The 15701-nt window shown below is 36.5% G+C and overlaps 1 protein-coding gene across 1 annotated transcript in view; it reads right to left on the reverse strand.

Moving 5' to 3' along the window:
* The window catches only part of LOC145682987 (uncharacterized), a 101886-nt gene that overhangs the window by 64551 nt on the left and 21634 nt on the right, over positions 1–15701 (reverse strand). Inside the window, exon 3 of the mRNA XM_081754344.1 lies at positions 9552–10179. Within this exon, the coding sequence (XP_081610470.1) occupies positions 9552–9941 (390 nt within the window). The 5' untranslated portion in view covers positions 9942–10179. The remainder of the gene's footprint in view (positions 1–9551; positions 10180–15701) is intronic.

The following is a 15701-nucleotide window of genomic DNA, read 5'->3' on the forward strand; positions in this document are numbered from 1 at the left end:
GTGGCAAAAGTTCCCTAGGGGGGAAGTTACCACCCCCTTGGCGTATACCGTTCCCGTGACATTGGCCAAAAATGACAAATTTCTAGATATTTAAGGGGCCATAGCTCGGGAACCATAAATTGTAGAGAGATGATATTGATGTTGATCAATACCTAAGAGGATGGTAAATATTTTGGTACCAAATAGTAACCGATGGCCATTGATTAACTGTCTACTGGCCAACTGGTCGGCCGTCCCCCAGATATTGGCCCAAAAAGTTCAAATTTCTAGATATTTAAACAGAAATATCTCGAGAACTTGGTCATAGAGAGATGATATTTTGCTAATTTTTGCGAGAAAGAGAAGGTGCGGATAAAAATATTTACTTTTACATCTAGGAACAATGAGTTATCCTTTCCGTTCCAACTCTCCATTCTTTTTAAATTAATTCTGGCAATGCTCCTATTGCATTCACAACTGGTTTAAAATATTCCTTTATTGTGAATCTTAAAAAAAAAATCCCAAATTTTGCCGCCCTGTGCTCGAGCACAGAATAGCACTTACCTAAATATAGACCTGGGAGTAACTCAGGACAAAATTAAGACTCAAGTAATGAGAGGAACATTAAAGCTTGAGACTAATAGTAGAAAAACTGCAAGGAAGTAGACTGAGATGGTCTGGGCATGTAAAAAGACCTTTGGAATCCAAAACTCACTGACGGGAAACGAGCCCGGGGCCGGAAAAAGAACTGGAGACATTGTGTTGAGAACAATATGGAGCAGTGTGGTATTACAGTGGATATAATACAAGATAAAAACAAGTGGAAGACAGCGATCCGAAAAGTCGAACCAAGCTAACTGAAGAAAAAAAAATCTGATGATGATAATGATACGTTACACCTTCGAGATCATAGACAAAAGTGAAATTCCTTATATTGGGCTGGACCAGTATAATGGGTATTTTAACGGACAACTTTGAGAGACACCTTATGCTACCTAGTTATATCATAAACACTGTCACAAAGTTTGGAGTGGCGCTGTAGGCATCCGGAGTGGCACAGTGCTGCCATCAGTGTATAAAGTGTAAGATGCATGTAGTGTGTGTGTGACTGTTCATGACATACGTTGATATTATACTGAGAATAGTAGTAATTGCACTACACAAGGTCGGGAAGACAGCAGGTGAGATTTTCAACCTCCTGAAACCCGTACAAATCAGCAAGAGATTCGTGTATCGCGCCATACAGCGAAACACCGTGACTGGAACGGCAGCTGACCGCGCAAGGAGTGGCAGACCACGAACGGTACGAACCTCGCAGGTCTAGAAAGCAGTCGCAACAATTCGAAGAAATCCTGTTCGAACACAAAATGTGATGGCTGCTGAGATCAACATCAGCAGATATTCCATGTCTCGTGTGCTGAGGAGTGACCTACATCTACGGGCGTATAAGAGGTGGACTGGTCACTTTCTGACCCAAACATTAATGTCGCACAGGGTCCTTAAATCAAAGAGACTGTTGCGGCGCTACGCCAACAATCTGCACATAAAGATTCTGCTCACTGACGAAAAGGTGTTCACAATTGAGCAGGCCTACAACGCCCAAAATGACCGTGTGTATGCCACGTCATCTACTGCAGCTCCAAGGGTTCAGAGGGCACATCATCCTGCCTCAGTGATGGTTTGGTGGGGAGTGAGCTACTCAGGCACAACCCAGCTACATTTTTGCGAAAAAGGTGTTAAAACATCTGCTAAGATGTACCAGGACACAGTGCTAACACCTATAGTGAAACCACTGTCTGCTGCCATGTTCCCTGGAGAAAGATGGACCTTCCAGCAGGATTCCGCTCCAGGTCACAAAGTGAAAACAACCGAGGAGTGGCTGGCACGGAACGTCCCCGACTTCATTTCTACCACTGATTGGCCTTCTAGCAGCCCGGACCTTAACTTGTTGGACTACAAACTTTGGGCAGTCCTTCAGACAAAGGTCTGCCATAAACGGCATCCATCTGTCGACAGTCTGAAACAATCCTTGACCCGAGCAGTGAACAATTTTCCCATGAACGTGATGCGTAATGCTATTGTCCAGTGGCCGGACAGACTTCGTGCCGGCATCAAGGCCAAGGGGGCACATTTCGAAAAATGATTAGTGCGTCAGGTGTACAACATATCAATGTAAAACATGACGAAAATAAATTGCCTTGGGGTTAGTACTCTCTGTGTTATTCACATTCAAGCTTGTGACAGTATTTATGATATAACTAGGTGTATTAAGGATTTTCAGAGATGGAACTTAGAACCGGTGATGCAAAATAAGAGGATGTACAGCGTGTTCCAAAATTAGAGTTACTGAATTGGAAAAATATAAGCACTAGGCAGGATGATTGAAGTCCTCAATATGGACGAAGTAAGTGTTTTGGGAACACATTTAACACCGTCATGTAATATAGGTGTTAGGACTAGAACTTGCAGAAAAAAAAACTATTGATGAAATCAGTTTTGCAAACTCTGCTGCCTGTAACAAAACACATGAAGGATAAGCTGTTACACACAAGAACAGTGAAAAAATGAATGACTGAACCGTGACTTGAAACCGGGATATCAGGTATACCGTGCCAATACACTAACCACTACGGTATGCCGCAAATCCCGGGTTCGAGTCTCGGTCTAATCATTCAATTTTCTCTCTTTGTGTGTTATTGATTCGAACTTACAGAGGATTTGGTGTGTAAAAATAAGTTTAAATCGGTTGCTTCCTCCTTTTATTAATAAATTAAACTGTTACCTCTGCTAGATTTTGCAACATTGATTTCACCAATGATTTTCTCTGCAAATTTTAGCCTCAAGATATTTATCGCATAGTGCTGAAAAACTTAAAATTGGTGAACAGTTTCAACGTACACTTCCATATCTACACCATCCATATCGGTGATTTCACATTGCGAAAATGATTGACAGAGTCATTAATTAATTAATTTATTTATTTATTCTTAAGTAGTAGTACGAATCTGCCTTGTTTAGTATGTCTAAGAGTTTATCTGAATGATTTCAGTCACTTTTTCTGTGATCTTGGCTAACGAAAACAACTTAAATTCCTTACGATTTTCTTAATACAAATAAAAAGTATCAAACGTAATATACCATCCAGGGAGATGGGCCCACTCTAGAAAATTTTCTTCGGGCGCCCATGCTAATCATTCTACCTAGTACTGAAATGCCGTTCTAATTTTGTAGGCTCTTTTTCATTCTCTCTTTTAAATAGATATTAAATAAGTTGGCGAGAGACAGCATCCTTGTCAAATTTCCCTTCCAGTTGTCCTTTGTTAGTTCCTCCTCTATTCTAACACTTACTTGGTTCATATATAAGTTCCTTACGGGTCTTCGATCTTTCCATTTCAAACCAACCTTCTTTAGACTTCCAACAATTCCCAATTTACGAGGTCAAAAGCCTTATCTAGATCAATAAATAGCACATACACCTGTTTCTATAAACCTTTCACCGATCACTCTTAATAATCCAATTGCATCTCTTGTGCCCTTACCTCTCCTGAACCCATTGTTCCCCCTAAATTTTTCCATTTGTACTTCCATACAAGCTTCTGTTCAGCTCTCTTAGCATAAAACTGATCTCTTCATAAATTTGTGGTTTTTGTAGAAATACATTATTGTACAAGACAAGACTCGTTGATACAAGACTGGAGGTTTTACAAATCTAAAAACACGGGCAGTGTGAATATCACTTGGACAATAGTTCTTTTCTCGAAAATAATTTTATTAAAACACACATCTATGCAAGTTTATCAAGAGGTCAGTTGTTTAATTTTCCATTTTAGAACCCATTGCACCTAAAGAGCAAGATATTTCTGTAAAGTGATTCAGTCTTTATGGACTTCGTCTGTTGAGAAAGGTCACATTAAGTGATCGAAACCGTTCAGGAAAACTCTTAAAGACCCAATACACAAAACAAATCAGATCCATTCTACCATTTCTTAAATAATATTAAAGTGTATTAATTACTTTCGTTAAAGTAATAAAGTGTACAAGAGGAGAGGAAGGGGCAAACATATGGCTAGATGGAAAGAAAAATCGAAAATGTTAAGACGTTCCCCTATTTAGGAAGTCTAATATCCTCGCACGGAAGAAGTGAAAAAGACGTAAGTTCAAGAATAGCGCAGGCCAAACAAGCATTCAATAGGAAAAGAGGACTACTAACATCAAGAAATGTGTCGCTGGACGTTCGTAAATGATTTATTAAGACTGGTATGGAGACGTGGCTCTTTACGGTTCAGAGACGTGGACATTGAGAAAAGCTGAAATATCCAAGTTGGAAGCATTTGAAATGTGGTGTTGGCGCAGAATGCTGCGCATATCATGGACCGAAAGGAAAAGGAATGAGGACGTACTAATGGAAGCTAACGAAGGACGACAGATCATGAAGATAATAGGAAAAAGAAGAAACAGCATGTTTGGCCATCTTATTCGGCACTCTGATTGGATCACCATGCTGATAGAGGAAAAGGCAGAAGAAAAACCAGGAAGAGGAAGACCAAGGATAGATTATTTAGATGCAGTTACGAAGAAGAGGCCTTATCAAAGTATAAAACTGCTCTCTTAAGAAAGAGGGAAGTTTTAAATTTTTCGTGTTGCCTACCAACCTATGCCTGAGGTAAAGAAGAAAAATATATCATTTCTAGTTGCTTACAAGGTTTCCTTATTATTGTCCTTTCTTCATTGATCATTTTTCCATGTTACTAGCGTTTCTGTCGAAGAGCTAATAAAAACGGTAATGTTCACAAAGACTTCTTCTTTGTGAAGATTATGAAGAACATTATTAATATGTTAATATATCGATCCTGTGTGTGTCTCACAAAAACATGACTTCATCCCTTCACATTTCTTGATTAGGCATATCTAACAGAAAGTGCAGAAATCTAACATCAAGAAACTAACGAAAACGTCTTTAATCATTCAACATAAGGAAACATTTAACAAAAACACAACGCATACTACTTTGCAACATATAATTTATTATAAATTAAAAATAATATGTATAAAACAATAAATAAATGCATCATGACTAGCAAAATATAATACAAAACAACAAAATAAAATTTCAAGAACATATTTAAGTACTATAACGTGCATAGATAATTCATAAGAATGTAACTAGAAGTACAAGCAGAATGTCAAATAATCATTCACAATCTCAATGCAATACAACGATAATTTCATACTTGAAACATTGTTCTTGAATTTGCAAACGCAACAAACATTGGTTGAAAGTTACACTTCGTAACAAAAGAACATTTATATCATATTGATATTCCTAAGGCTATTGACAATCTGTGCCATTTTGTTTTTTCTGACCATTGGTTTATAAACAGAAAAATGCTTTTTACGGGGATTTAAATAGTTTAAATTTACTGACTCTTCTTCAAATCTATGTAAACATCTCTGTTTTGTAAACAATTAATTTGTATAGGAATTTTTATTTGAATTTAATTTATAAATATCAGTTGTTCCTCTCAAGTCTTCGGCCCACTGTTTTCTACAAGTTAAAATCCTCCTTCATTAGAAGCTCTAATAAATTCTGCTTTATTTATATTTTTGAGTTTATGCAATTACTCACTTCGATATCCACAATGGTGTGTTGAAAATCATTGAACAGCTAACGGCATCTATTAGCGTCACAAGTGACGTACAAACCGGGACAATTGCCTTCTATTACCACGATTTAAATTACGTATCGCAGAATTTAATCTTAACGAAGTGACATATTTATTCATGGATACTAGCCCTATATGATACACATTGAATAAATGAATAAACTACCTTAGCTTTGGAGCCGGTTAAATGAATTATAAAATCATTTCAACATATTCGGATGTCTTCTTCAGTGATTCACAACCTAGTTTCAACGTAATCTTAAATGTCAACTGAAAACAGGGAATTCGTGTTACTATTCAGATCAAACTCTTTTGTCGTCGCGAATTCTGCCGAGGAATTTGAAATTTAAAATATATAAAACGATAATCATGCCTGTTGTTCTGTATGGCTGCGAAACATGATTGCTTATTCTGAGGGAAGAACGCAGACTGAAAGTATTTACGAATAAAATCATGAGACGAATATTCGGACCCAAGAGGAACGGGAATGAGGAATGACGGAAACTCCATAACAAGGAACTACCTAATTTATACGGTCTACCATCAAATCTACGAGGCTCAGGTGCGCATTCCAAGTAGCCAGAATGGAAGAAAGTAGAAACGCTTACAAAGTTTTAACTAGAAGTCCAATCGGCAAACGACCATTAGGAAGACCTAGATGCAGATTGGAGGGCAATATTAAAATGGATCCCACAGAAATAAGAATACAAAATAGAAACTGGATTTTGTTGGCTAAGGACAGAAATCAATGGAGAGTTTTTTCGAACGTGGCATTGAACTCTGGGTTCCATACGCCATACAATTAGTCAGTTTCAACATACACCTGGTGTAACTAGCTTATGGATTACTGAAAAAGATATCAGAGTATGTTGAAATGATTTAAGAATAATTCGTTAAACCGGATACTAAAGGTAAGAAGATCTATTCACGAAGAGATGTCTAAATAATTTAAAAATTAAATCAGTAAACTCATACCACTTCAAAAGAAGACAAAAATGATATTTTCCCATATAAATCAATAGGTTTAGAAATCACGATGGCACAGATATTCAAGTCCTCAGCTGAGACTAAAGCATCTCAGTTTACTTTTACTTTTGCCCAAAACAAAAGAGGAGCAGAATCTAAAACTACAGTTTTCTTTTCGGCATTTCAAGAACTAAAATCACACTGAAGCAAAAATAATCTGATACACGAAGCCGCTGTGTAAAATTTGAAAACACAAAAAACAATAAATTTACATAATACAACTCAAATAAAACTTTATTGACACGAAATTGTAACAGAAGTAGCCTTTTAAAAAGAAAAACAAACATATAAATTCCATTTCAAGCTAACTTAAAAACATGCAGTATGTGTTGAGTTTCTTTTAAACAAAGAAGAGAATTGACATATTGTGTACTGTGCTTTACTATATAATCACTACTAATACTCATTTTAACACTTTTCACAAAACGTTCTAAAGATGGAATGGTTCGTTCCCACAATTCTGAACTTAAATCTACTCTTAATAGTTAAAAAAAAAAAAAAAAAAAAAAATCTACTGTTCTAACAAATCCTATTCTTAGTCGTAGCCACCATTAAAAGATGTAAGTGCAGTACGTCATGTAACCATGATTGTTACTATTATTCTATACCTAGTATTTGTACCTGCAAAAGTTCTACCTTTTTAACAGTTCACCGTTTAGCGAAGTACCGACCGCTCAGAAGACGCTGCCAGAGCATGAATCGGTGGTCCCATAATCGGGGATACCTTAGAGAAGCAACAGACAGTGAATGTGAACGAGGAATCTTAGGGGACAGAGTATCGTGTGGGTGAAACAAAGACCAATAAAGAACTTTTCACAGACACAGTTTACTTTCTGAGTTTGAGTTCGAGTTTAACGTCCCATGGTTATGCCTGTTAGGCTAAGGGAGATTTACTTTTCGAGTTCGATAAGGTAATACTGCGGCTGCAGCCTGCCGTTAACATTTAGCAAGTGACATGCCGTACCATTCGCTTGTTTGAACAGCTGATTGGTTGGAGTTTAGGCTCTCCAGCACCAAGGCTACATGAAACGTAGACCTTCAGTTTATAGAATCCGAACGACTTCAACGCGTTCACCATTATCCCACCTGAAATTCAATCCAGTACCGCATGCCCCAACGGCGCCAGTGGGGAGGGCTATATGGTGCAGATGGAGTTGACAGAATATGTCGTCTAGTTTTACAAATTCTGGGATGGAGACAGAAGCTGTCTACATCAACCACTGTCGAGACATCCAGCAGTGTTTTCAGAAGAGGTTCTTGACCAAGTCACAATAAAAACAGTCCAAATTCAACCACAGCGGAATTAGCAGACACCTTTCAGACACACAACAATGGAATTTGGTTTTACCACGAAGTTCCACCATTGGGTTCAACTCCGGCTGACTGCAAATCAACAAGAAAGGCTAGTCGCGACCCGTGTTTCATTGCCTTCCCGGTAACAAAAATAGTCAGTTCTTGTCAGAGACAATGAGAAAAGGGTTATGTACCGGAACGTAAAGTTTCGCAAGACTGTATTTCGAATTTCTCAATTGCCGTCATGGACATCACAAATAGATTCACCCCTACTTCTGAAAACAATAAATATCATACCTATCTGTAAAGCTGAAGAGAGAAATACTGCTCCGTCTTCTAGACGTCTTCAACAGTGAAATTATATTAGACAAGTTTAACGTAGGATCCAAACCACAACTTCTATTAGAAATCAAATCAGCCTCTTGCACGAAAGATCAGAATTAACCAATTAACTACAAGGGAGTTCAAACAGAGACATCCATCACGACAGACTTGTAGTAGAAACATTATCATCCAAAAGAAACGTAAGAAAAATTTTTGTTCCCCGTGGCAACGTGACAATTAGAAACACGGAACAGCAGCAGCTCTATAATTAAGACAGAAAAATTTACAAGCCATAAATGCCGAAACACTTACATGATTACACCCCGAAGAATGCAAGATTTAAGTCCACAGCTGTTCGAGCTGTTTTTAACATTAGTCCTGTAAACCACCGACAATCGAATAGGAAGACTGCACACAGACGAATCATAACAGGGAAGCTATGGAACAAAATCTGATTACTCCATACTAACGCGAAAAGAATCTTAAAAACCTTAGATTGGACTAGAACTCCGATACAATGATCTTCCCTGTTTTACAGAGCAAAAGAAATTACAGACAGGATTATTGAATAGGATTTTTGTCAATTTTTACAAAATTTACAACAACCAAACACAGTGCCAGCACAGTTGAAGATGGCTATATTAACAGATGACTGAGAAAGAGTCGGCTAGCAGTTACGAGCGGCAAAATTTAAACTTATTTTCTATGTTTGTGTAGCTTATTTTTCGTTAATTTTATCATTTTAAATCATGCCCAGCTATTGAAAATAGAAAGTTATCACTTATCCAATTAAAAAAACAAATAATGGCAAAGCACAAGCAAAAACAAAATATATGTTGGAGAATAAACACGGACAATAAAACGGGAAAGCCATATCCTCAAACATTAACCGGGATATTTGAATAGCATGTTTTTATATGATTCTAGTTAATCCCAAAGGCATGTTATTAATTAAAAAACACAAACGGAAGAAATGAATTTTGCAATGTAATCCAATGCAATAATGTAAACTGTACGTGCTATATTTCCAAAACATAAAAATATATATATAACAGAGTAAGTTTTCAAATAATTATTTTCATAAAGTTTTATTTATACTTATCTTATTTCGAATGCTGTTTTCAGTGATTTCTCTTCGTTGGCTTATCGACATCCATATCCACACATACACATCATAAGAGGTTACTTACCATTGCACCACTTAGCTATCATGCAATATGCGAGAACAAGCACTTTTTTTTAACTTGCAAGAAACTCACTACATACCACTAATAAAACCCGTACTATTCCTGTGGATGATTTCAGGTGCGTGTCATCACAATACATAATCACACCCGAGAACACCGAGTTGTTGCCCGTTGCCTCTTCGTAGTGATGACGATAGTTAGCATGTGAGTCCCACGAATGCATAGTAGCCAGGGACTCACAGCTTTCCTCGACAGCGTTCACCCCAGTTTGACTTCCAGCTATTTCGAAGTCCTGGAAGTCTTCCGTGTGAAAACTCGCAGGCTCCAGGTCTTTGATTTCTTCTAACAAAACTTCAATTTCGTCTGTGCCGTAGAGATCCGACACAGAATTGATATACCGCCCGGGTACTTTGTCGCTGCTACTCCCACAATCCCGGTTGTGGCCCTCTTGGTCCAGCGACTTGGGCATAGCTATGTCAAATAGTCACTTTCCCCCAATATCTGGAGCCCAATTGGCCTACGCGAGGCCGAAGGTCACTCCGCACGGGAATGCATAGTTCACAAAGTTAGCAGCTTCTTGGTGCGCCACAAGTACACAACTAGCTTACACAGGACACTTCCAGACGAAGAGAGCTCCACAGCTTCGGCCATGGAAACACCCACAATAGCCATTTTGAATTCACCAGTCAAGTGGGCACCATTCCCACCTGCAACAAACGAATACACGAATTAATCACATCGCAATCAAATACAGTGTAAAAATTACTACAGTACCATCATTTTAAAAATATTTTGTCATTTTTCTTCGCTATAGAAACTTATATCTTCAAAATTTTGAATCCTTTACTTTGTAAACAGATTATTACATCTCGTAAGTTTCCTGTCCTACAGAATTCCTCACCTAGTATGTTGGACAGGATTGGTCACACAGCATACACTAATTAGTTGTTCTATCTGGTGCTGTTAACAAATCGGTTTACTTATATTTAGTTTGCATGATCAACAACAGAGCTATAACAGATAAATTTTATTTTGTATATTTTTGGGGTTTTAGATAAAACAAATTATCTTTTACCTACGAGTGTTGCTGTTAAAAGGCATTATTACCCAGGAAAGCTGTACAGACAGCAAGGAAATTTTAAAAAGCTACCCATATTTCAAGAATCAGTGTCGTATCAGAGTAATTTTGAAGAATGAACACGATTACAGCCCTAGTACAGAAAACTGTGGGCTCAAGAAGCAACCGAGCCTAAGAACTAATTGTTAATTAGTCCAATTTCCTGGAAGAAACAGAAACCTACTAATGAGGACTTAAAATAGTACCTTGAAAGACACGGGATTGATATCTGTTCATCAGCTTTCCTAGAAAGCTTATTCATGTAGGAGTCCTACCAAGAAGGCGAAAGTCACTGCAGCAATGGATTAACTCAAATGTCAGAAGTAGATTTGGAAATGATCGTAGTAAGGTAAATTAACTTAATAGTAAGGAAGAATGAATATCCGAAGTAAAGTTATTTTGAAATGCTAGAGCAATTTTAACCAAACATGATAGACAATGATCTCGAAAAAATATTGTGGGAATGAGGAAATTCGAAGGAGTGACATGTAAAAATAATGCAAAACAATTCATATATTAGTGTGGAATCCATAGTTTTCAGGGTTTTCTGAAATAAACAATGACACTCTCAATGTCGTTTAAGTCCAAGTTCATCCCCGTCGGCAGAAAGGAGGGGGAGTAGGTGAAAAATAAAATGCCAAAAATGAGATTTGTGTCGAATTCATAGTTATCGGGGCGGGAAAGCGATTGTTCCGTTTAAAATGACTGTTAGAAGATAGATAGTACCCATTTCAAGCTTTCTTTTATTCATATCAATTTAATTTAAGGTGTATTCTGTGGAGGTAGAGTGTTTCAATATTTATTCCAAAAATAGAGCATCTTCTGTATTTTTATCATTACACTTTTATTGAAATAAATATTTTAAAGTGGTGATACAAATGTTTCCGATGAGCCTATTATCCCCGTACGAAGAACGGGCATTTCAGCTATAGTATGTAATAAAATTCTTGATTAAATAAATACTCCGCCATGGCGTGGGCACATCTCAGACATGAATTTCGTAGAAAATTGACTGGTAATTCCAAATGAACGTCTAAGGAGAATCAACGTTACTAGAAAGGTGCAATAAATAGAACTAGAACTCCAAACCTGAGCACTATCGTTCGTGTTAAAAGCTTCTGCAAAGCACGCCAAGGCATAATGGAATGTTAATACGTAAGAAATACATGCATACGAAGTATTAACTTATAGTAGAGCTCAGGGTTGGCTGGTTTAAACCAAGATATTTTAAACCATGGCTTAAACCAGCTTTTTTTTTTTTTTTTTTTTTTTTTAATGGTTTAAATCAAAAAAGGAAAAATGTTCGTAAAAGTGTAAGTGTTCGTGGGTTATCATGTTTCACTCCCGTATATTATTCGTATTATATTCAGACCTAAATTCCCCATTCAGTACTCAAAGAGATTAAACTACAAAAGCAAGTTTCGTTTTCTTTTTTTTGATGAATGTTTCTTTTGTGACTTTTTTATAGTTCGTTATTATTGTTATGCAACTGCAATCAAAGAAATTCTAAATATTGTTTCGTTTTAATAACGTTTACTATTGATAAAATACATCGACATGCCGTACTTTTTTTTTTGGCGGGGGTCATACAAACCCCACGAGAGGCATTTATTGAAATCAGAAGTATCTTTGATATTTATTTATGTATTGTAAGGATCCCCACAACAAAAGCACATGTATAACAAAAAAGCAGACGATACACTAAGGAGGAAGACACGAAGGAAACCAAAAGGAGACGGACCACACGAAAGGATCCGAAGGAGGACGAGCCACCTGAGAAGGAGACATAAAAGAGGGACCACGGAGGCAACGAGCATCAGTCGACCATTGATCGCAACCTATCCAAATAACCCTGGAGGCTGCTATGAAGCGAAGGGTTACCCTTCAAACTTAATCGTACCTCGTGAAGGCTACCATGAGCAGAGGTCTGCTAGAACTGCATTCTTAAATAACCCTGGAGGCTGCAATGAAGTTAAGGGCTTACCCGTACAGAACATTATAACCTACAAACGTTGGTCATTATAGAGACTTTGTTATGAGAACTTTTGTAGACACAAAAGAATTAATTTTATAATAAAACTGGTGAAGGGATAAATCTCGGTCCATCATTGACTCATTAAAACATTTCAGTATAAATGGGTGACAAAGTGAACTCAAATAATTCGTATCTTATTCACTTTTCTTATAAATATGCAAATTAAGTCGTTCGACTAATAAAAGTCGTAGTGAACTAATTTGGAATAAATTAGTTCTTCTGTACGCTGCAATATTTTGGAATTGTCCATATGTAATTATGTGTAATGGTTTCACTTGTGCAACTGTTTACCTTTTTATCCTTCTGAAATGACTCTTGACAATTATATTAACAAGTGTGCAAAGATTAGTACAACGTATTCATATCAGGAGCCCTTTATGAGTGAGTCGGCAGACATATCGCATTTGTGGCCAATTAGTCCTGGTTTCGAGTTCAAATGGAGAACAATCTCTCTCGGATGTAAGCCGAGAAGCGGTTTGGATTCCGCTTTAAGCTTATGTGACCCATTCCAGCATAACCCGGTTGTTGCAAAATAACATCAAGGCAAAATAAACTTGTTTCTGTCCATATGTGATATAAATACATAGAACAAATTATTTAAACCATAAAAACCTGCTTTAAACAAAAAAAAAAAAAACTTTTTTTTTTTCTATAAAAACCATGGTTTTTGCCAACTCTGGTACAGCTCACAATAAAGGTTTTTTTTTCAAGAAAACTTATTTTAGTCTAATAATTTTTATACCTCTTTAATTATTAAAACTTAATATGAATATTTTATTTAGAAAATGTTGACAGGAGCGTCACGTTCACATTTATAAAAATTGATACAGCACGAAGCCACTCTCACAGTGTATGCTTATTGGTTTTGTTTTTGAAATTAGCTATGAATAATTACGGACTACCGAACCAAGCATTTTGTTAATAATTTTAACTCTCATGAAGATATTGCAACAGAACTTCAACAGGAGTCCATCCACTGTATAAGAAATGAAATGTGTACAAGGTGCGTATCAAAAGTACATGCCGTATTGCCATAGTTCTAAAACTACTACTGGTATACTGATATAATTACTTGTGAATTAACTTTAAACTTCAAAGTTTAACTGTGCAAGATCTCAATCTTGTATCTTAGTTTTTAACATACTTACCTGTGAAAGAAAATCTCTTTTGATACTGACCTGAAATGACGAATTTCACCACAGAGGTGCCCAATATTGATTTTGTTGTGAATTAGATATTAATAGTCAACTGAAAGATGTTGTGGAGACACTGCATTAACTGTAGTGTGCAGAAGTGGAAGTGGGAATTTACAGGAGGAGACAACAGAAGATCTGGCAAGGTCCGGAAGCAGCCTATTTCCTGCCTAACAATTTTTGAATTAGGTATGTTTTGTAATCAAATGTAATAATTCTCGGTGCACTTATCACTTGTGTATTCTTAAACCAACAACGTTTCGAACCTACAAGTTCTTCTTCAGGATTTTGAAGAAATAAAAAGGAGAAAAAGTAATTGGATTGGTTGGAGTTTAGCGCCTTGTTTGACACCGAGGCTATATGAGATGTAGGCCTACAGCTTAATGTGGGATCCAAACCACAGGAGCTCCAACAAACAAAAAACAACCCCCCCCCCAAAAAAAAAAAAAGATGAAATACTGTATATATCCGTCACATTTGTAGGTAATTTCACGCCTCGTAAACATCGTCTTCAAATTTCTCCAAGATACTGGTGATGTTATCTGATTATAGAGTTGGTAGCACAGAGAAAACATAACATAACCAGAATTTTGGTCCAAGCCTGCCTATATTTAATCCCAGTTTTTTCTTCTTCTTTTTTTTAAAAAAAAATTTAAATAAAAATGTGTCTCCATAGTTCTGTACTGTCACAGGATTTAAATAAAATTTTGTCCCGTTAATCACGTTAATTAGCATATTTTTAAGTGCTGCAACTGTACAGAACTTGGATGTTCTTTTATAATTCTTAATTCTGATTGATTCTGTTTGTGGGCTTTGAACGTTTTTCTCACAAAAAACATGAAGTTTATAAACTCCACGGGTATTTAAAGAGTCCGTACGACTATATTTAAACGGAGTCTTTGGAACGTCCCTTTTATTTATTTTTACTTTTTTAGTTCCTAAGTTTATTGTTTACGAATTGGAAGTTTATTAAATTAATCGATACTTTATTTTTGTGTTCTTTTTACACGGCTCTAGCCTTCCCTAACCATTTCTTAAGTAACTTCACAAGGCTGATTCTTAGTTTCAGAAAGATATTTTATTTCTTCGTTATGAATTTATCTTCCAGAGCACAAGCCCTTGAGAAGAATGTTTCCTAGACGTTTGTTTTCATACTTAAGGAATGTATCAATGAAAACGCATATAGCGTCCCTACATTTTGCTGCGGAGATGTGACAACCCTATGGTTTCCTATGAATTTTGGTGTGAAATTTGTATCCTTTCTGTGCATTAATAAATATAAAAGAGAACTAAACCTATTTTTTCTTAAGAAAAATGGTCTACTTTATGCTTCTATGTTTATTACTTTATTTGAATATTTCCTTCCTCTCTGCGATCATCATCAGCTCCACTTCTATCACTGTATCACCTGATTCTTACCTATAACATCTACTGTAAGTTTTGTTTTCTTTAAAGAATAATTAGTCAAAGTATTCAATGACTTAATATCCATTTTGACTGTCCTTAGTAACTGTCTCTGTATTTCCTGTCAATTCACTGTTATTACAAAAAGACGATTCACATTAATAATTTATGCAGAATTCCACATTATGATTTTAATTCATGCTCTACATGGTTTTCTCTCAATTTATTTTTGGCTGTTCTAAACATTAATTTCAATGGCAGATTTAACACTGCAAATTTTGTGGAGGACTAAGGTGGATGAACACTGTGGAACTCATAATACCTAGTAGATCTCAAAATAGGATTCTTCAAGAATTGCGATTCCAACTGATGAAGGATACTGCTAAGCTGACATGGAGATAAAATATCAATTTAAATTTTCCTTTTAATTTTAACTGCCCTTCCATTTCCCCTTTATTTCTTCAAAATCCTCAAGAGCCT

This window comes from Thermobia domestica, chromosome 1, assembly GCF_964235325.1.
Source record: "Thermobia domestica chromosome 1, izTheDome1.hap1.1, whole genome shotgun sequence".
Classification (NCBI taxonomy): domain Eukaryota; kingdom Metazoa; phylum Arthropoda; class Insecta; order Zygentoma; family Lepismatidae; genus Thermobia; species Thermobia domestica.